Source organism: Ursus americanus, chromosome 22 (genome assembly GCF_024610735.1).
Source record: "Ursus americanus isolate L20-20 chromosome 22, mUrsAme1.1.p, whole genome shotgun sequence".
Taxonomy (NCBI): domain Eukaryota; kingdom Metazoa; phylum Chordata; class Mammalia; order Carnivora; family Ursidae; genus Ursus; species Ursus americanus.
The window spans coordinates 15,399,191-15,422,499 of record NC_142148.1 but is presented as its reverse complement, the minus strand read 5'-3'; the positions used below and the strand labels follow the sequence as shown (position 1 = coordinate 15,422,499).

Sequence of the window (23,309 nt, the reverse complement as noted above, 5' to 3'; positions counted from 1 at the left end):
GTAGGCCAGGTCCTAGGCTGGGCAGGCACTGAACTCGGTGTCTAGCGGGACAGGTAGACACCCACAGATAGACAATTACGACCGAGTGGAGGGTGCTGTGGTGGCCAGAACAGGCCACGGAAGCCACTGATGCAGCCAGAGGAAGGACAGCCCCTGCCGTTCCCCCTCCTCCGTCCACACCTGGGGCAGACATTGCTAATCAAGCTCAACACTCCTGCCAAGGCTGGACGAGGCTCCAGAACCCTTCCCAACACAGCATTCCAGGGAGCCACTATCAATGACACGGAGCTGGCACAGGCGATGAAGCCTGTGTGCCAGTTCTGAGCTGGGATCTGGAGGAGGAATGAGTCAGAGGGTGGAGAGCGAGGAGAGGTGGGAAAGGCAGCGCCAGGTAGAGGAAGCGAAGACCTGCAGGGGAGACAGAGGGCAGCGTAAGAGGTTCAGGGAGCTGGCGCAGGGGGCACATGGTCGAGGCATGGGGGAGGCTGGCAGGGATCAGCGGAAATCAGTGCTGAGTGACAGACTACGGAGTTTCGACCAAAAGGGAGACTTGCGTGCATCCAGGCAAGAGTGATGAGTGGCCTCACCAGGGGGGTGGGAGGGAGAGAAATGGATGAGTCAAAGATAGTTAGGAATAAACTGGAAGAGCCCAATGAGGGGCTGGATACGGAAAGTGAGGGAAGCCGCCTGGGAGAACCCCAGGTTTCTGGTTTGGGCAGCCAGGAGACAGAGGCGCTGTGCGCTCAGATAGCCGGCTTTGCTCGTCCCCGCCCCCCACACCCGACCCTCACTTCAAGGGTCAAATGTGACTACTTCAGCTCCCCCTACTGCCGGGGGCGGCTCCCAGAGGCCCCATGAGGATCAAGCTCTTGCCTGCAGTGGCAGCTCGCTTCTTAAAGCACATGTTCCCGGATGCCTGCTCTGCTCTGCTCCTCTCACATGCTCCTCTGCCACGGTTTTCTGGAATCATCTCCCAAGTGAATGACTTGCACTCAAATCCACTTCTCGGGTCTGGTTCTGGGGAACCCAAACTAAAGCAGTCACCAGGGAGCAGCTCAGGATTCAGGGGTGTCTGGGGAGGCACTATTCTCGTGGACCTTTCTCAGGCAGCTTGAACCCCTGCCCTTTATCTGGGAGAGATGGGCCTGCTGGAGGGGAGGTGGGGAGCTTGGCTCTGCCAAACCCACAGCTGTTCCCTTCCATCCTTAACACAGAGAACTCCAATTTTCAACCAGGCAGAAAGGGGCTCAGGGAAAGAAAGCCCTTCCCCAGCCCCAGGAGATACACCAGGATCAGTCTGACCTGCTGAGATCTAGGGAGGGAAAAGATGAAGGGACTCACTGAGCTACCACACCACCCTGGAAGCATCCACCTCCCGAAATCTCGATGGGCACAACCATTAAATGAGGGAGAGGGTCAAGTGTAAAGGTGCAGGGCAGATTCCAAGGCCCAGATTTGATTTGAAGCCTGGCATTTGAAGCCCCTTACTGGCTGAGTGACCTTGGGCAAGTTAATTAACCTCTTTTGGCTTCTGTGTCCTCGTGTGTAAAATGGGACACTCACAGTTCTCAGCGTCATCGGGTTGTTGTGAGGATTAAATGAGCCAATATATATAAAAGTGCTTCGCACGGTGCCTGCCCGTAGCAAGTGCTCCATAAGGGTCAGCTCTAGAACATTATTCCCACTGAGCCAGGGCCTCCCAACCTTAACGTGCATGTGAACCACCTGGAGATCTTGTAAATCTTCAGATTCAGATTCAGTAGGTCTGGGGTGGAGCCTGGGGCACTGCATTTCTAACAAGCCCCCCGGGGATGCTGCTGCTGCTGGACTGTGGGCCACACTGGGGAAACAGCAAGGGCTGACGTCACCGTCAGCTAATATCATGCAGCCTGGAGCCCAAGGATCTTCACTGACAGAATGGCCCCACCCGTACGCGCCCCTTCCCCAGCCCAGAGACCTGGTGAGAATGCAGCGTTTCCAAAGTTCTCTATGCTTGTCCTTGGCAGCTCTCACCTCACTTCGAGTTGCTCAGTCAGTGCCAGGCAGGGGTTCCCAGGTGCCCCACCCAACGGTCTAGCACACTGTAGGTACTTGATTGTGTTTGCTCAAAGAAAACCCCTTGCACCCCCTTGCAGGAATACACACGCCAGTGAGCCAGGGCACGGGAAGACAGGTCCCGCAGTGCCAGGCGTTGCAGGCTCGTGGGGACTGCTCAAGCACACTGGCTCCTCGTAAGCCTCAGCTGGGCTGGCAGGAGCCCAAGGGGAGGACAGTCACACCCCCTCCTATTTCAGAGCCTGGCATCTGGGTCCCACCAGTACCCAAAATACCTCCAGAACAAGGAGGAGGCCGACCACAGCTCCACGTCCCCCCTTGTCCTTTCTATGCCCCTTCCTTGCCCAGGTGTTAGGTGGAGTGGTGGAACCTGGCTGGGCTCCATCAAGACTCAGACCCCCTCCAGAGGGCAAGACTCTCCCCCCTGCTGGAACCAGCACCCTCCAACCCACCTGATCCTTCCTCAGTTGGGCTCAAGACATCCACACTAAACCTTCTGATGATCATAAATGTCACAGCCAACATCACTCCTGTGCTTGCTCTGTGCTAAGTACTTTACAGACACCATTGCTTCTGGGGTGGCTCCATGTCCAATAGATGCAACTGGCCACAAGGAGCAAAATACCCAACTAACAGGGGCTGATTCAACAACAAACAACAATAATCATAGCCAATAACAACAGAATAATAGTGCACGCTACGTGCCAGCCACTGCCCTAAGCGCTCGTACATACATTAATTCATGTAACCCATACAAGTCTAAGAGTAGTCTCTGTGTGCTATTACTGTCCCCTTTCCATAGATGAAGAAACTGGGCTCATGGAGGTAGTGTCACTTCCCCAAAGTCACACAGCTACTAAGAAGCAGAAATGAGGCACAAACTAGGCCTGACTCCAGAGCCCTGGTTTGGAATCTCTCTAACATGATCAGACTCTCCGGTCCCTTAAAGCACATTTCAGCAAACAACAAAAAGTGCCCCCTCCCAAGCACCTGTCATGTGCAGGCATCAGCTCATTCCTCCTTCAGGACGCCCTCCTGTGCTGCTCTCCTTGGACAAGTCTCGTGGCTTCTCTGAGTCTTCTGTAAAATGGGGCTCTGGATTTGACTCCCCACTCTTGCTCACTGCACCACACTGCCCTCCCCCTGAGCTGCCTGCGAGACCAACAGACAAGATGTTTACCAGCCTCCTGAAGCTTAAGAGGCCAAGACATGTGCCCAAGGCCACCTGGGGGTCAGTGGCAGAGCCAGGACTAGGCCCCAAACCTCCTGACCCTGGGGAACTCAGCAGAGACCCACTGCTACCCCGATGCCTATGATACCTTCCTCCAAGCACTGCTGCCTTGCCAAGTTTCTCAGGTTAAAGAAAACATTTGTTCCCTTCCTCCTCCTCCTCTTCCTCTCCCTTCTGCCTGTCCTCCTCCTCTTCTCGCCCTCCGGAAAGCCTCCCTAGGAGGTGGGTGGAACGGCAGCATCTGCCAAGGCAAGGCCATTCACAGAGGCCGGAGATGCCCAGTTTAGGAGGGGCTGGGGGTGGGAAGGCTTCCAGCCAGCAGGAACCCCCAGCTGGGAGGTAGCGCCAGAAACGGGAGAAGAGCAGAAGGTGGTGGCCAAGCCCCAGCCTCGCCCTGCCCTGCAGTGGCTTGGCCGCTGTCTGCCCCCTGACAAGCCACTCAGCCAGTGCTGTCCAATGGAACTGTCTGCGGGGGCAGAGATGCTCTACACCTGCACTGTCCCAAAGAGCTGCCATGGGACACGTGCTGCTGAGCACTTGGAATATGGCCAGCACGATGGAAAGACGGAGTATTTCATTTTATTACATTGAAATTAATTTACATTTAAATAGCCACATGCCTAGCCATCCACTGTACTGGACAGCACCACTTTAACCTCCCCAAGCCCCAGTGTCCTCATGAGGGTGATGAGAACCCCCATACCCCTGGCTGAGGACGGCTAAGACAAGGGAGTGACATGTTGCCATGGAATGAGCCCCCAGTGGGAGTCAGGTCTCTAGAGTTCCAGACCTGTTAACGTGCTGTGTGACCCAGGACAAGCTCCCCAACCTCTCTGAGTGCCTGGTCATCGGTACATTAAGACACACACTTGGGAGCAAAGTTTCTTGCTAGGGATCCATGGACGGGCTCTAGGGGACTGTGGGAACCCTCTATAATTATGAAAAGAGTATGTTTGTATGACTGTGTATGTGTGTGTGTGTGTGTGAGAATGAGTGTGACTGTGGGGGGGTGAGTGTGACTTTGTGTGTATGTGTGTGTTAGGGTGTACATGCATGTATTTCTTAGTGGAAAGCAGGCCCAAAACTTGCCCCAAATTCTCAAAGAGGTCCAAAATTGCTGCAAAGACAAGAAGCCAAGAAGCCCCAGTCTAGAGCAGTCTTCCCTCAGAAAAACGGAGTCCCAAGCTCCACTCTGGACCAGGGCATGGGGCCTGCCATCTGGACTGGGAACAAGTACCCAGTGGTGCTGACGTACAGTCAGGGGAGACAGAACGCTGGTGAGGAGGCGGTCATACCTAATATTTTATGGTTTGACAAGTGTGAAACTCCTTATCAAGCAGTAATATGTATTTTTAAAAGCCAATCATGATTTAAGAAACCAAGAAAGTAAAGAGGAAAGAGTAACATCATGATAAAACCCCTCTCAACCCCCTTCTTTATTTCCCAGCACTGACACATGGCACTCACGTGCCAACACTGTCCTGTGCTCTCGGTGAATATGAACCCACTGAATCCTCACAACGTCCCTGAGGCTGCCACTATCACCGGTTCTACAGATGGAGAAACTGAGGCGTAGAGAAGGGACTTGCCCAGCATGGCGCAGCCGGCAGGCAGTCAGGCAGCGGAGTCTGCTCCACACGGCTCTCTGCGCCCTTGGGGCCTGCTTGCTTTATCACCTCCCTCTGAATGACCAGGAGCGCTGAGCCAATGCCCCACCCGGCCTGAGGCTGAGCCTGGGCTCCCAGACGGTGTTGCTCGGCCCCTCCCGCCCCACACCACAGGGGCTGCAAGAGCCAGGAGGGCTGGCAGCAGGCCGGGCCCCACACTCACTTGCCCTCTGAGCCGTAGCTATTCATGCTGTCCTCAATGGACTCGTGGCTGGCCTGGCGCAGTGTCCGGCTGGGCATCTCCACCGCCAGGCCGGTCTCCGTGCTCCTCTGGATGGCCCCCTTCAGCCTCCGGCTGTCCCCTTCTGGGCAGAGAGGCCAAGAGAGATGGGGAGAGAGACACAGGGAGGGAAGGGATAGAGAGACAAGTCGTCTGGTTAGTGTTACAGTCGCTGGTGGCTGCCCAGTGTCGGCCCCCACCCCCAGCCCACCAAACTCTTCCTATCAGCTGCCTCACTTGTACCCCCCTCTGGGGTGGCCCTGCCCTTCATACCCACCCAACAGGCAGAATCACGTGAGTCCTGTTAACTGATGGATTCATTTACAGGTACCTTTTCTTCCCCTGGAATTTATCTCTCGCCGGCAACTTTCTACAGATCACTTCTCCTCCTCTTCAGCTACTCTTTATGGAACACCATTACGTGTCATACTCTGCTGAGCGCTTTGCGTGGATTTGGACCAGGTTTTCCCCACCTCAGCACAACTGGCAATTCAGATGGGATCCTGCTGAGCTGTCGGGGGCGTCCTGTGCACTGTAGTAGGTCTGTCGGTATCCCTAGCTTCTACATACTAGACGCTAGTAGCACCCTCCAATCAAAAATGTCTCCAGGCATTGCCAAATATCCCCTGGGGCGGGGGAGCAAGTCACCCCTGACTGAGGACCACCGATTCAGCCAGAATCGGTGGCTAAATCCAGACTGGCTCTGAAACCAGACTGCCCTGGTTCAAATCTGGATCTCTTTCACTGGCTGTGAGACTTCGGGCAAATCACTCAGCGTCTCTGTGCCTCCATTTCCTCAACTGTAAAATGGGAGAACAACAGGCTTATAACAAAGGGCCTCTGCCCTTGCCATTCCCTCACCTCAAACACCGTCTCCTCTGCCAGCAGTTCACTCCTTTGCTTCCACTCTGTGATCAAGTGTCATCTTAGCTGAGACCTTCCTTGACCATTCTCTGGCCCCTACCACCCCCTGCCCCTCTCTGTCCTATTACCCTGCTTTGGCTTTCTTCTCAACACCACCCCAGACATGTTTGTGCATTACTGGTTTATTGACCAGCTTCCTCCCCATAGAAGGTGAACTCAGGACATGGTCCTTTGCTTTGTTGACTGTTGAAGTCCCACGGCTGAGAAGAGGGTCCAGACACAGTAGGTGCTCAATTAATAACTGCTGGATGAATGGATGTCTGCCGTGAGAGTGGTCCTAATCCTCAGCCCCCCATGAGGTAGATGAGTCTGTTCTCCCGCTTTAGCATCAAGGACACAAGACACAGAGGTTAAGACACTTGTCCACACCCACAGAGCCAGAAAGGGGAGGGGGAAATGACGGCACCAGGAAAGGATGCCAGGAGGGTCTCTTTGCTCCAAGCTCCACAGCCTGGAGATCGGGGTGAGCTTTACACCCTGCAGGAGCTGCAGGTGTACGAGACGCAGGGGCAGATCTTTAGGGGGATCTCCCCCATGGCTCTACAAAGTCTGGGATGAGCTCGTATACCTCAGGGGCTTCCTCAGTGCTCGCTGGCCAACCCACTGGAGCAAAGCCGAGTCACCCAAATCCCATCATCCTGCTCAGCAAGAGATCTGCGTGCCAGGAAGCAGAGCGAGACCAGGACGCCTCCTAGTAGGCTTCTCCTGGCCTCCCTCCTCCTTCCCTTCCTGACTTTAAAAGACAGACAGACAGACAGACAGACACACACACACACACACACACACACTGTGTACCCACATTTGTATCCCACGTGTATCTGCATTATTCAGGCACACAGATGTCCACACACTCAGAAAAACACACAGTAACACAGAAACACGCAGGAATATACATGCAAAGACACAGAGTATGCTAATGTATGTCTGAGTGTCTCTATTTGTGTGTTTCCATGAGCTCCATATACCTATCATTCTTTGTTTCTGAGGCTAAATGGGTATGTGCCAGTCATACACACAGATGCACATCCGTAAGAAATATACGCCAACCCACTCAAGAAAGCACACAGAGAAACTGACACTGTGCATTTCTGTGTGTGTCACCTGTGTGTTTCTGGACACATGGGGGAACACGTGTGTCCCCATCTCTGTGCTTCCCTTCATCGCACCATTTGTTCTTTCCCTAAGCTGTATCTGCAACCCACCCAACCACTTCTATGTTCCTCTGTGTGTAGCAGGTGCTAAGACAGAGTAAGATTGAGAACCACACACGCGCTCACTCAGAAGCACAGACTCACAAGCCAGAGAGATGTCCCCCAACTCACACACACACAGTGCAGACATGTGTCCAGGGACGAAACCCACTCCCCCACATTGGGGATACAAACCCACAACCTGGCACCTTGCAGGCAGGCTGCAGACGCCTGCCTGGGCTTTCCACCTCCCCACAGAGCCCTGTTCTAGAGACTCACACTGGTTTGTCCCCACCCACCAGGGTCTGACACATTTCTCCTGGAAGAGGGAGAACCAAAGCATGACACAACTCAGTCCCCACGGGGGCTAAGGAGGAGGTTTGGAAAGGTGTGCTTCATATCTGTGTGGCATTCTGCAGCATCAAAGCATTTCACATACGAGTACCCTATATGTGCCTCAGTCACCTGGTGTTGCAGTCAGCTGGTGTTGCAATCAGTCGGGGCAGGCACAGAGTCCCAGCTCTGCAACCACTGGGGGCCAGACCTTGGGCAAGTCAGGTAGCACCGACCCCATGGAGCTGTTGGACATCTGCCACAGAGCCTGGCACATAGTAGGTGCGAAACAGAAGTAGCCACAGTAAGACCTTCCAACACTCCCCAAATTTGCTCATGCCAACTATCCTGCATTTCCCCAAACATCTCACCTTCCCCACCACGGGAGTCCCCAGTCTGGTGCCCAACCACACCAACAAGGTCCACCATCTAACTTCAGCCATCCGATCCTCCACTGGCCATCTCCTGATGACTCAGTCAAGGTCCCTAAAGTGACTGTGCCTGTGCTTTCAAAACACTCCCCACCCCATCACCCCAACCAATGACCTTTCCCCCACTGAGCTGAAAAGATGTGTCTCTTTGACTTGCTCTTTCTCACTTCCACCTTGCACCATCTTCAGACCTTTCAACATGCCCCTCAACCCTCCCCTGCTCTCTCGGAGGAGGGGGTAACCCTTCTCTTGGCTGAGGCTGATCCGCCACCTGTTCTCCTCATCCCACCTCCTCCCACCCGCACCAGGAGCTCCTATCATTTGTCCTCTCTGGGCCTTGAATCTGCCACCTCTCCATCTTCTGGTTCTTTCCACTCCTCCTGCAAGTCTGCTCAAGGCTTCACTTCTTCCACCACCGCCTTCAACCAGCAAACTCCTTCCGAGCACAGAGACAACCACACGCTGTCATTTCTGGCACTGTGGCTTCCACTCCATTCACACAGCTTCCTAAGCTGGTCTCCAATGAATTGCTCATGACCAAGTACAAGCACCATATCTCAGCCCCAGCTCCTGAACTGTGGTGCTTCCAGCTCACTCAGTGAACACCTACCAAGTGCCTTTGGCCCAGCGGGAAGCCTTCATGAAGATGTGAAATGTGCGTCTAAGTGCTGGTCTCCACTGATAGAGCACACGTGGATGGAAGACAGAGAGGAGCTTCAGCCTCTGCTTTGGGTCCCTTGGGTCCCAGAAAGAGACCCTGGCTTGACCCCTGTAGCAGACAATGCTGACACTCCACCCACACCTTACAGATCTCCCTTCTTGCCACTCCTGTGAGCCCCCCACCCCAATGGCTCCTGAAAGCCACCACCTGCCAACTTTTTGTTTGTTTCTCGGTCTACTGAGCCCACACTGCCCCCACACAGGCAGAGGCAGAAGTGCCTGGGAGTTCATGACCCGTGATCCCCTTAATCAAAGCCTAAATGGAACAGGAGAATGAACCCTCAACTCAGGTCCTTTGCCTCAGGGCAGAATAACTCTGAGGCATAACATAGGCTCCAAAGAAACCCTATGCGGGGGGGGGGGGGGCGGTGGAGGCTGAGGCTGCCCTCTGTGGGATCTGCCTGACCCCCACATCCCTGCAGGCTTCCTGCTTTCCTGGTCTCCTGTGGGGGCACTTCTGTCACCCGTACACGATCTCATCTCAGGGTACTTTCTGGGGAAATCTGACTTAAGACATCTGCCCTGACTGGCACCCTAAGGAAGTCAAAGTTCAAAAATCTTTGCACAGGTGGGTTCCAGCATCACAATGGGAACACCATTCCCTTCGTGAATGTGGTGATAAAAAGAGCTGCTGCATAATGAGCGCAGGCATGGGGAAGGGCATGCTCTCCAAAGGGACGGTTAAGGGGAGCAAAGGAGAAGCTACACTGTCCACGGTTCTCACAACGCCCCATCGGAGAGGGTTGGAGTTTGAGTTCTATAAGCTTTGGGCACCAACTGTAGCTGGCTACTGTAATGTACAAATAAATGGGAGTTTGGATGACCCACTTTTGGCCACCCACTCACACTTGCTGTAACCAAAACTTGAACTGAGCAGCTTGAATTTTCTCTCGCAGGGTCCTAAGTCCCTCTTCTCCCAATTTGCACAGAGGGGGGTTCTAAGTGTGAACAGCTGGAGTCCTGCCAGGAAACAGCAACAACTTGGGTACCAACACCATGGTGTGCTAGACACCGTGCCTGACGCTGGAGATAGAAGAGTATGAGAGTGGCACGGCCCTTGCTGCCACAGAGCTCACAGTTCAGAGGGTGGGTGGGCCCTGAACAGATGATCACACGGATTAATCACAAGTGCGGTAAGTGCTTTGAAGACCAAGTACAAAATGTAATCACAGCACCTACTGGGGGGCCAGTGGGAGGGGGAGTAACGTAGGCTACTGATCACTTCATCCTTTGAACAACAGTCACTTCAGATCTCTCCTTTGGCTTCCTTGATAGTAAATTTTATGAATCTCCTCCGGTCCCTATGACCATAGCCTCCATCCCTATACATGAGGCCCTTAGCACTCAGTCCTTGGGTTCTCTCTCTCTAGACCTTGCCCCCTGATGATTTCATCCCCCTCCCACAAACTCAGGACTGCCCTCGCAAATGAATCCCACCCCCAACCTGCAGCCCTTACCTCTGGCCAGAGCAATACTTTCAACTGCATTCTGAACGTCACCACCTGGATGAGCAGAATCCTTGAAAGCAACCTGGCCAAAACTAAACCTACCCCTGGTCCTACTTCCCCCAATCAACTCAGCCACTCAGACTCTGAACCCCCTCAGGACCGCTCTGACTTTTCCCCTCTCTCAGCAAATGGCAGGTCTGATAAGGTCTTTGCCTATAATAGCTCTTACTTCTCCCCTTTCTTGTCCATTTTCACAGCCACCCTGATTACCTCAAGTCTAAACTATGTCCACAGCCTCCTAACTGGTCTCCCTGCTTCCAACCCACCCACCCAACAAGTCATTAAGAGATTAATCATCTTAAATTGTCACTTCAGACAAAGATAGTCCACTCCTACTAATTTATTCTACACATATAGTCACAAAAGTACACAAAGATATGCATGAAGAGGTTCCCCATGTATCATTTACACCAATGAGATGCTGGAATTAACTGGAATCAACAGGGGACCAGTTTACTAAATGAGACATCCCCACAATAAAATACTGTGCAACAGTTAAAAAGAATCATCAAGGGGTGCTTGGCTGGCTCAGTGAGTAGAGCATGCAGCTCTTGATCTCAGGGTTGTGTGTTCGAGCCCCACATTGGGTGTAGAGATTACTTAAAAATAAAATCTTTTTTTTAAAAAAAGAATAATCTAGATCTAAACATACAGTGACACAGAAAGACTGCCTCAACATATTGTTAACAAAGGATACTGCAGGACACTATGGAAATCATAATACCATTTTTGTAAAGCTATAGATAGCTTATATATATTTGGGTGGAAATCTGGGAGGATATAAACCAAACTGTTAATGGGGAATAACTGTAGGGAGAAAGACTGTCAGAAGAGGGGTATGAAAGATGTGTTTCTGTAACTTTCAAATCTAAGTACTACAAGATCTATACAGCAAACCCAAAGCGTACAGCTTGATTAATTTTCACAAAGCAGACATACCAGTATAACCAGCACCCAGATAAAGAAACAGAGCATTGCCAAGACCCCCAAAACCCACTGTACCCCATCTTCTGGTCTCTCTCACTCTACAAGGGTAGCCACTATCCTGATCTCTAGCGCCAGATATTAGTTTTGCCGTTTCTGAGCTTTATAAACAGAGAATGGCTCTGGGGAGGGGGAAGCTGGCTGCTTCTGCTCAATGTTATGTTGCACGTATAAGATCCACTCATGTTGTTGTGTGTAGTTGTAGATGGTTATTATCCCTGCCATACAGTTTCCACTGTATGAATATACCACACTGTATTTATCCACTGTACTGTTTAGGGTTTTTTTTCTTCCCCAGTACGGGGTGATCAGGAACAATGTTGCTATGATTACTTTGGTGCTTGGCCTTTAGGGAAGATTCACACGCATGTCTCAGAAATATACCTAGAAACAGAACTTCTGGGTTATAGGGCAAGAATTTGTTCTGCTGCCAAATGACTTGCCAAAGTAGCTGTCCAATTTACACCAACCAGCACATTGGGAAAGTTTTATTTCTCTTTTGTATGCTTCTATGACCTTTGAATTTTTCATGGTTAAATGTATTAATTCTATAATGTCAATGAAGATGAAATATAAATTTATAAGTAAGTCACTTCAATCATGTCATGATCTTATTTAAAACCTTAGAATGGCTCCCCGTTGCCTGCCAAATTAGGTTCAACCTTTGCATCCAGGCATGTAAGACTCCATTATCTGATTCCCAGCCCATCTGCTACTGGTCTCCCCCCAAGTCTTCACACCCCAGCCCAGCTGGGCACCTCACTCTAGGTACATCCTCAGTAACTCCTCACCTTGGTTTTCTCTCCTTTACTTTCCTCCCTTCCTCACCTTCTCTATCAAAATTCTACCCATCCTCCAGAGCAAAGCTTTAAATAACACCTATAATTTATTCAGCACTCACCAAACTCTTAGGGCTGTTGTGACGATTAACTATAACAATAAGGTAACATAATGATACAAATATTTAATCTTCAGGATGTCCTAGGTGGGCGGTGGCAAACCACAAGCACTTGACAAAGATGGCTATTATTAATATTATTATTACCACTGTGTCAGATGTTATGCCCAGTGTTTTAAGAGGCACTGTATCATTTAATTGTCACAATAACTGTGAGCAAAATAGTTACTGCCCCATTTTATAGAAGAAAATGAGAATTCAGAAGGTTAAGGAACTTCCCCAAGGACACACACCTACTAATGGCAGAGCTGGAATTCAAACCCAGGTCTTTTTTTTTTTTAATATTTTATTTATTTATTTGAGAGAGACAGAATGAGAGAGAGAGCATGAGAGGGGGGAGGGTCAGAGGCAGAAGCAGACTCCCTGCTGAGCAGGAAGCCCGATGATGCGGGACTCAATCCCGGGACTCCAGGATCATGACCTGAGCAGAAGGCAGTCACTGAACCCACTGAGCCACCCAAGCGCCCCAAACTCAGGTCTTACTAACTCCAATAGCCATGTTTATAAAGAACCACTAAACTAAACTCACTAAGCTCTACTGCAGAACTCAAATGCCATCAATTCCACAAAGACTTCCCTGATCAGACTCCCTGAGTCCCAGGGGCACTTCATCTTCACCTCTCCTGAAGTATCTACTCCACTGCACCTCAGTCAACCAAGTCAGTACTTACGTCTATAGTAAGCGTGTTCCTCCCTTACTTCCCTTCAGCACCAAGGACAGCACCCAACGTTGCCCATCCTCAAGAATAGTGTTTAACTGAATTGGGTTTATATTTAGGATGTGCCCTCAAGAAAAATGCAAATTTTCCAATAAAGAAAACAAGTAAGTTTCACTCAGTTGTTTATACCTGAATATGAATGTGTTTAATGTAGCTTCTCCCAAAAATAAGCATTCATAAGGAACAGGGTAATAAAATGATCAATTAGAGTAGATACCATTATTCTTAGCACTTACCCTGTGCCAGGCACTAAACAGACAGATGTAATTTAACCATAACTCTGACAGTCAAGTGTTGTTATCCTAATTTTACAAAAAGAAACCACGCTCAGAACATTTCAGCAACTTTCCAAGTTTACACCAGACAAGACAGAGCTAGGTTTTAAACCCAGATCTGTGTGAAAACAGATCCTATACTCTTTACCACTAGAGATTCCAAGAATGTGGCGGTGGGAGGTAGAGGAAGAAGAAGATACAACTATTCTCCAGTTTGACATTTTATCGAAGATGGGTCTTTACAGCTTTGTTTTCCAGATGAGGAGCCCAAAGCTGAGAGACGTTATACGACTTACTCCAGGTCCCCAGGCTCTAAAACCCCTCACCACGTCACTGACCAGAGTGTGATCTTGTCTCTGTGAAAGGCCCACTAGGGATCCATATCACAGTCTGTGAAGTCCCCTGGACACAAGAGCTCTGGGTCAGTCTGTTATTTTAAACCAGGACAGGAGAAGTACCATGGCCCCTGGGACTCTGCTTCCCCTGCCCACTAGCACTGCCTTTCTTGTTCCTCTGAGATGAATACCCTGGAAGCTGCTGCCTCTTCTTCCTCCAGGGTCAACCTCTCCCTGGCCTAGCTATTCCAAGTGACTTCAACCTCACGTCTCCCTTGCCCACGCCTTAAAACTCATCTGAAAATCAAGGCTGAGATGACATACAGGCACTCAGACCTCCTTAGCCTTGATGTTGCCTCTGGCTGTGTCTCCAAAAACAGGCCAAGGTAGCATAAGCTCTGATTGAGGGCCCTTTACCTCCCCCTCTTCTCTCCAGGCTGTCAAAATCTGCCTTCCATTAAAATCAGAGAAGATTCCATTTAGAGGGAACTTAGGGGTCATCCAGACTAATGCCTTCCTGTGTGGAGGGGCAAATGAGGTCTCGAGAGGGACATGAGTCAATGACTATGTTGAAACTAGAATTCAGGTCTCTTTGCTGCCAACCTCTCAGCCCCTTTCACCATAAAGTCGTTCACCACTATTTCTGCAGCATGTTCAGGAAGGAGCAAAGCCTAGTGACTAAAACTAAGGACAATGGCACCTGATGGCCTGAGCTGTAGAGCTGGCCCTGGTCACTTTATTAGTAATGTGATCCTGGGCAAGTTACTTAACCTTTCTGTATCTCGGTTTCCTCCTCTTCAAAGAGATGGAGAAAATAACAGTAATGCCTTATAACATTTTTATGAGGATTAAGTGAGTTAATATTTGGTAATAAAAAAAAACACTCAGAACAGGGTCTGGCATATAGTAAGTGCTATTTAGTAAATGACATATAAGTATTTGTTAATTAAGTAAACTGTGTCTCCACACTTCCTTCTGGGGACTCAAATTGAGTCCTACTCTTCATCAGCAGGGTCACAGCCTTAGCTCACCCCCTAGCCTTCTCTTACCTGGACTGCTGCAATAGTCAACCAACTTAGAGGCTCCCAAACACCCACCTGGAGGCCAGTGCTGGTCCGACGGTTTGGAATACACTGGGAACTTAGCTAAAACCCAGATTCCTCTGTCCCCTCTCCTGGGGATTCTGGTTCAGTAGGCCTACGGTGGGGTCTGTGAATCTGTAATTTCAGAAGATTTCCCAGGTGCCTGGAATGCCTGGTCAGGCGGTCAGCCTCTACTCCAACTCGTGTCGCAGCACCAAAGCATTCTCCTCCGCCAGTTCCCCACTCTGTGGCCTGCATGAACCTTCTAAAACTCAATCCTGAATATGTCATCTCTTTGATTAAAAACCTCCAATTGTACCTCAATGCTTGCAGAATAAATTCCAAAGGCCTTAACATACACTTGCCTTTCGGATCTGGTCCCAATCTACATTCTCAGCCTATTTTTTCCCTTTCCTCCAATGTGCTCTCCATTCCATTCACACTGAATAATTCAGGTAATTCCAAACATCCCATGTGACCAACTACCCCCAAATGTCTTGCCAATCATCCTGCATATAAAATTCTCACCATCCCCTTCTCTTCTGGAGAAAGATGCTTTTAAAAACAACTGTTTGGGGCGCCTGGGTGGTGCAGTCACTTAAGCATCTGACTCTTGGTTTCAGCTCAGGTCATGATCTCAGGGTCATGAGACCGAACCCTGTGTTGGGCTCTGTGCTCAGCACACAGTCTTCTTAAGACTCTCTCTCCCTCTCCTTCTGCCCCTCCCCTAAAATAAATAAATAAACGAATCTTTAAAAAAACCTGTTTGTTCAAGTGTAATATATATACAGAAAAGTGTACAATTATATGATGTACAATTTTAAGCATCTAACTTGATGAATATTACAAAGTGCACTCATCTATGGAACCAGCACCCAGATCAAGAAACAGAACACGGGGCGCCTGGGTGGCACAGCGGTTGAGCGTCTGCCTTCGGCTCAGGGCGTGATCCCGGCGTTGTGGGATCGAGCCCCACGTCAGGCTCTTCCTCTATGAGCCTGCTTCTTCTCCCACTCCCCCTGCTTGTGTTCCCTCTCTCGCTGGCTGTCTCTATCTCTGTCAAATAAATAAATAAAATCTTTAAAAAAAAAAAAAAATAATAAATAAAAAAACCTGTTTGTTCAAGTGTAATATATATACAGAAAAGTGTACAATTATATGATGTACAATTTTAAGCATCTAACTTGATGAATATTACAAAGTGCACTCATCTATGGAACCAGCACCCAGATCAAGAAACAGAACACGGGGCGCCTGGATGGCTCAGCTGTTAAGTGTCTGCCTTCGGCTCAGGGCATGATCCCAGCGTTCTGGGATCGAGCCCCACATCAGGCTCCTCCGCTGGAAGCCTGCTTCTTCCTCTCCCATTCCCCCTGCTTGTGTTCCCTCCTCGCTGGCTGTCTCTCTCTGTCAAATAAATAAAATCTTTAAAAAAAGAAAAAGAAAAAAAAAAAAAGAAACAGAACATTGCCAATGCCCCAGCAGCCCCTCACAAGCCATGGTTACTTCTCCAAGAGTAGCATCATCTTGACTTTTAACACTGCAGGTTGGTTTTGCCTCTTTTGTGCTTTTGTATACACAGAATCATCTACTATATATTCTCCACTGTCAACTTCTTTAACTCAACACTATGTTTGTGGGTCTCATTCACATTGTTTCAATGCAGTTCATTCATTCTCATAGCTTTATTGTCTTACATATCAAAACTCTATTGCTGATGAACATTTGGGTAGTTTCCCATTTGGGGATATTACAAAAAGCTCTGCCAAAGACATTCTTGTATGTGTCTTTTGTTGACCATTTGTGTACTTTTTTCTGGGCACAAACCTGGGGGCAAAACTGCTGGGTCATTAAGGATATGCATTTAAAATGCTTTTTAAAGGGATTAAGCATGATGTAGACTGGAAAGGTTAACATGTTATCCTTCAGCAGGAAGCAACATTCTGAAGAAATGAGGCTCAGAACTAAAATATTTTGGGTAGAAGGATGGTGGGAAAACTGCTGATTAACTGTCTATCTGGCTCACATTTATATTCCCCAAATGTAACATTTGTTAAGTAAATGTATAAAGGACAGACAGCATCCAAGACAGAAGAGGGAGGGGTGAAAAAGGCCTGGAACTCAGTAAGCATTCAATAAATGCTGGCTATTAAAATTAACCTCTTCAAGGGTCATTGGCCAAAGGCTCACTGATACCACCTTTCAGATATTGTCGTCATTTCATTGATTCTAAGACACACATTTTCAAGACCTCTGAAATTAAGATGTGAATGACAACCAATGACAAGTCAGTTAAATTCTGACATGTTTTATCTCTCTTGATGGTATACAAAATAAAGCGTGACTTGGAATTGAAGGCCTCTTAGACCTATTACAGAACAGGAACGGAGTAGCCAGACGTGCTGGGAACTGTCCGTGGTGCTGACCCAAATGCTGAGCCTTAGCTTGCCTGGGACAGAGGTCGCAGTTCACAGGGAGGAGAGATCTCAGAACAAAGCAGCCCCCACTCCATGTTTGTTTTTAAGCCACAATTCCTTTCCACAGGCTTAATGATGTCTCAAATTCCACCCTTCCACATAAAGACAGGAACTCCCACTTACTGAGCTCCCAGAGCTCAACCTACGTTACCTCATTTAATCCTCACAACCACTATTGTCTCAATTTTCAGAAATGGAAGTTGACTCAGGGAGGTTAATGAACCTGCCCAAGACGGCAAAGCTGTTAAGTGGGAGAATGATCTTGGTTCAGCGCAGACCAGGGAGTAATTTGCCCTTTAGGCTGCTTTACAGTGGGGGGATGACAGGAGAGAGTTGTGTGTGAATTCCTCAGAACTTTTTCCAAGATGATATGGAGGGGGAAGAGGGAAAGCTCATAAAGACGCAGACTGAAACTGGTGGGAGCAGAGAAGGCAAAGGGCACATGATAAGAATCTGAGAACACGAGACAGGGAGAGTCTAAAGATTTTAAAAGAATTAACTGGGTAAAGTATATGAATGTGCTCTGTAACTCTAAAGAGTTCTGCCCCTGGGAGGAAATAGTATTCTCATTTGTCCAGTGAAATATGCACTTACTGAGCTCATTTCTTCTCCCGTGCTTTTCCTGGCCTTGGAGATTAGAAGAAGACTTGTCCTTAAGGAGCTTATAGTTGGTGGAGGGGGAGGGGAGCGATAACAGATAAGTAACTGTCATTCATTCAACAAACTCTTACCAAGTGCCTATTCAGTGCCAGGGCCTGTGCGGGAGACTTATAATACAGATGAATTAAACCCAGACATTGTTGAAACTCCCAGTCTATGGGGAGACAGACAAGTAAATGGGCAATTATAACACAAGCTGTTATAATTACAACATACAATAGTTCAAGGACAGAGATATACACATAGTACTATGGGAACTGAGGAGTAATTAATACAGCACTGGAAGTAGAGGCAGTGCTTGGGTTTTAAGAAGAACTATTTCCATACTGAATTATACTTGGTTGCAAAATAAAATCAAGCGAGATTTTATCATGGATGCAAGTGCTACCTTCTGGGAGTTTACAACCGAAAGCCATATTGACAAATATGTAGGGAGAAGGCAAAAAGGAGGAACCAAAATGTCAACTGAGGACAAAGAACTCTGAATGCAGAGTAAATGCATCTGGGGAAGGAAGGGATCCTATGGTTACCAGGGGTCGTCAGGGGAAAGTCATTCACTCTCCTCCTGCCGGAGTGGGAAGACTTTCTAGAGGAGAGGCATTTCAGCAATCACTGGAAGGAAGACAATTCACAGTCCCCACAAGAGGCTGCCTTTCCCCAGGAAGCCATTCCCAATAGCCCTTGGGACAAGCTGAGCAAGCTCTGGAAGAAGCTGGGTTGTGGGCAAAAAGGTAGAGTCTATGTCCCATATGGCACTAGGAACGCTCATAATTCACAGCACTCAAGGCTTCCAGGATCTGCCCCAAACCTATACTACGAGTCTGACATCATGAACACACCAGGTGTTCCGTCCACACTGGATTACTCATCATTAACCAAACACAGCCCACATACTTCCATCTTCTTAAGAGCACAGGCCTGGGAGCCAGAGAAACTGGGATCAGGACTTGCAGCATCCTCCCGCCACTGTCTGAATAAACTAAAGAAAGTTACTGAACCTCTCTGGACCTCGGTCCCCTCATACAATAGAAATCACAGAACCTATTTCTCATTGTTGTAATACTGATCAGCTCTCACTGGGTTATGCTACAGGAACAAACAACACCCAAATCTCCGTGGCTCACAGATTAATGGCTTAGCATTTGCTCACATGAAACATCCCTCATGATTAGCTGTGGCTCTATCCCATGAATTCTTCTGGAATCCAGGACGAAGGAGCAAACCCTATCTGGGACATGCTAATTGCATGAGAGAGGGGGAAACAGAAATGATGAAACCATGAGACAGCTCTTCCAGCCACTGCGCTTTTCTCTATCTATATTTAAGCATTTTTAAGAATATACAAAAGGATAGATAAGAAATATGCCCCCTAATTATGTGGAAAGGCCAAGGTGCCAGTGGGGAGCCGGAGGCCTCCCTTGCACACACACTGCAAAGAGAACCCATCAAGCCACCGAGTGATTTGTTATAACAAGGCAGCGTGTTAGCCTATTTTAGCGGAGATTCGCATTAATTGTGAAATAAATCCTCTCGTGCCCCGTGCGGGGCTGACCTCAATGACAGAACACATGTACAGTGACTGCCGTGGTAAGTTAACGGCACTCAGTAAATTATAGGCACTATTCTCAACAATATTCTGAGATGGACACCAGTGTCCCCAGTTCCCAGAAACTCTCAGAAAACCAAGGCTTTGAGAACTGAAGCGGTTTGCCCAAGGTCCCCCAGCAAGTTAACAGAGGGGCAGAATGCAAAACAAACCTGTCCAACCACACGAAGAGTTGAGCACAAATGTTCACTTTTGTGTTCATTCACAAGTGATCAGCATTATTCGCAAGAGTCAAAAAGTGGCAAACAGCCCAAATGTCCATCAACTGATGAACAGCTAAATAAAATGTATTCTATATGTATGTGCGTATATATGTATTTAGTAGAATATGACTATATTATTCAACCACAACAAGGAATGGAGAACTGATGAATGCTACAATACAGATGAACGTTGAAAACACACAAAATCAAAGAAGCCGCATGAAACATGGAACACCACAGTCTATGACTATTTATATGAAATGTCCAGAATAGGCAAATCCACAGAGATAGAAAGATTAGTCATCTCCAGGGGTGGGGGTGAAGGGACATGGGACAGTGAGTACTACTGGGTACAGGATTTCTTTTGGGGTGATGGAAATGTCCTACAATCGGTATGGTGATGCCCGTTCAATGGTGAGTGTGCCAACAACCACTGAGGTGTCTGCATTACATAGTGACTTGTATGGTTTACAGCTATAGCTTTCTTTCTCTTTTTATATGCACCCATTTTCTTTCCCAGGCCCTGCTCTTATCCTCTATTCTACACAGACACACCCCCCCCAGAGCCAGTAACATGGGGGTGAGTAAGGTTTCTTCAGGTCAGCGCTGGCCTCCGATAGGAGCAGCAAAAGGCTAGCGGAGCAAGAGGCCAGCATGGGAAGCCTATTGCAGAGGCCAGATGAGGCCTGGGCTGTGCCCTCTAGACCCTAGGCATGCCATCTTCAAAGCACACCTGTACACTCATCTCCCCATAAAGGCACACGAATGAGGACATGCAGTGGGCACATGGGAGAGAGGGGAAGGAATCCCTTACTCCCAGCCCTACTGGGGCAAGCCTTCTGTTTGTGCCTCCGGCTCCCCACTGGCACCTTCCTCAGTCTACACATGGCCAGCTTCCTTCAGAGCCTACTGGACTCAGAAGAATTAACCAGGATCAGCTGAGACCAGTCAGAACCAGCTGGAACCATCAGCCCCAGCACTCACCAGAGCAAACCCACCTTCGATGAACTGGTCTCAGCACCAGAGGCCACTGGTAAACCTAGCCTCAAGCTCTTGCTCAGCTCATCCAAATATCATGGCTGCTTAGCATCCAGGCCCCCTCCGCACTGCTCTGCAGAAGGAAGCTAACCAGGAGCCTACTAAGGCTTTCCGGGCAAGAACGTCCCCCCAGCACTTGTTTAATGCATGCTGCAGTCTCAGACTCCTTGGACAGAAGTGCTACTCTTTATCTTCCAACAATTTAAACAAATGCCTCCCTTGATTTGGCCTTAGCAGAGCTACTGAGCACAGCTGGGCCCGATCCTGGCCAAGGAGCCTCAGTTTCCTTCCACTCCTTCAAATGAGGGCAGACACCATGTCTGCCCTGCAGACTGGCAAAGGTATCTGGCCCCCAGCGGGCACTCCATACACTTCAGGAAACCAAAGGCAGAGCTTCCAAATTCCAGCCCTGAGCTTCTCAAACTTTCGTGTGCACATGAATCATCCAGGGATCTGGTTAAAATGCAGACTGGATGCAGTAGCTCCTGGGTGGGGTCTGGAATTCTGCATTTTTAACTCCTAGCTGAGGTCCCTGCTTCTGGTCTGTGGCCCACACTTTGAGTAGCACTTGAGCCCATTCCACTCACTTTTTGGATTTCTTCTCCTTTCTTGATTGTGCAAGGAGCCTCTTGAGAAGCTGAAAAGAGCTATTCTCTCTTTCCTTAGAAAAGTACCTGTCAGCACACATACACAGTATGTGGCATAAAATTTTGAGGTTTGCAGTCCAGTGAAAAGCCTTTCTTTTGGACAGACACACTAGTTCTCATAAAAAAGCAGATGCAGTAGGGGACAGAGAACAAAAAAAGCCCCAGCAGAGTTAGGACTCCTGGGGTCTGGTCCTTGCTCTACTACAGACTTTCTGTGTGACATCAGACAAGTTTCTACCCCTCTCTGAGCTCAGTTTTCCTACCAGCAAGGGACTGGACTATATTACAATGATAAATTGGTTTTCTCTTTTTTGCCAGCTCTGATAGCTATTGCCTAAAATACTCCTGTGTTAAGAATTCTTAGACTGTGTCTGGACTTGGCGGAAAAGGGTGCTGTGATTGATCGGTGATGCCTGCCATGTGCCCAAGAAAGAGAGGCCTTAATTGATTGGTGATGTCTGCCAAGGTCCCAGGCCTGGAGGTGATGGGCTTCCTGCCAGGTATCAGCCTACTCCCTAGAGGCCCTCCAGCTGTGACATTCCATAGCTCATCTAGAGTCATCCCAGACTGGGGAAAGAGAAGTCCGTGCTTGTCCTCGAGGGGGCAGGAAGGGATAATTCTTTAAGTGGCTGGCTTCTCACACCTGCCGCCCTGCAGCCCCCTTTGAGATGCGGTAGCAGAATCCCCGCTCCATGGCAGAGATGGACAGCATGTCCTTGCACTCCCATCCCTGGCTATTTTTAACTCCAAGGACAGAGGCCCAGGCAGAAGCCGAAATATAGAAGGGCTGCGGCGGGCTACCCAGCCTCCTGACGGATGGGAAGCCACCATCCTCCCATGGTTCCCAAGCTGCTGCATCGTTGGCCAAGTGAGAGTCAAAGCAGGCTGCCAAGGGACAGGAGAACATTCCTCTCCTCCCGTGCGAGGGAGGCTGTGCTCCTCCTCGGCACAACCACAGACCCTCTGCCAGTCCCTGTCCCACTACACCCTGTATGTGCTCACTGAGGCATCCGGCACACACATGCGCGCCGGCCTTGGACAGTGCTGAGGACGCAGCGTGGAGCGAGGTAGACGGGGCCCTGGTCCACCCGGCCCTTCCAGGACAGGGTGGATGACAGACTCCAGTGTCGTAGCACAGTTCCGCAGTTACAACTGAGGGGACTACACTGTGGTCACTTCCCCATCTGTGAGCTCCTCAAGAGCCGGGATGTTCTCCATCTTTCCATCCTCGGAACCTAACACCTAACCTGGCACAGAGGACGCTTCAGAGACTACTTGTCGATTGACGGTACTACATAGGAGACATCTTCTGGGAGCTCGAGGGTCCTACAGGAGCCTACCTCAGACTGAATGAGATCCAATCATCCATGCGCTGGCTCACCAAGTGTTTTTCTGAGCACCTTTCCCTATGTCAGGGCCTGTCCTAGGCACTGGAGCTAGACAGAGCAGGGAACAAAATAAGGGACACAAACAGCCCTCCTGAAGTTCCAGCCCAGGAGGGGGAAGGAAACACTGAACCACCCAAATACACGAAGATACAGAGGGTGCCAGAGGGTGATGAGTGGAGGGACGGGTGGTCAGGGAGACCTCATTATAATATGCAGGGAAAGATCTGAAGGAGGGAAAGAACAAGCCAGATGGATACCTGGAGGCACAGCGCTCCAAGCACACAGACGTATGTCTGCAGAGCCCGTCCGACAAACAAGGAGGCCAGAGCGGCTGGAGCAGAATGAGCACGGGAGAGCGGTACGAGGTGAAGTCTGAGACGATGAGGCAGGTGTGGAGGGACAGACTTTGGCAGACAGACACAGCTTGCATCAGGCCTGGCATGCAGTGGATGGAAACAATGGGCGGTGGTGGTGGTGATGATGATGTTAGAAACAGCCAGCATTCACTGGACAATGATCACATGCCAGGTGCTATGCTAGACAGTGAACGTGGATTCATTTATTGAATCCCTACAGCAGCCCATGAAAGAGGCTCTATCTTATCCCCATCCTACAGATGGGGAAGCTGAGATTCAAGGAGATTTATGCAGCTTGGAGG

General features: G+C 49.3%; 1 protein-coding gene across 4 annotated transcripts in view; it reads right to left on the bottom strand.

Moving 5' to 3' along the window:
* Positions 1–23,309, bottom strand: part of RIMS4 (regulating synaptic membrane exocytosis 4) — a 62,043-nt gene that overhangs the window by 16,936 nt on the left and 21,798 nt on the right. For 2 of the 4 annotated variants that reach the window (XM_087853547.1, XM_087853546.1), the window contains exon 2: positions 5,117–5,258. In XM_087853547.1, the coding sequence (XP_087709673.1) occupies positions 5,117–5,258 (142 nt within the window). The remainder of the gene's footprint in view (positions 1–5,116; positions 5,259–23,309) is intronic. The other 2 variants (XM_045804706.2, XM_045804705.2) reach the window with 1 other exon arrangement.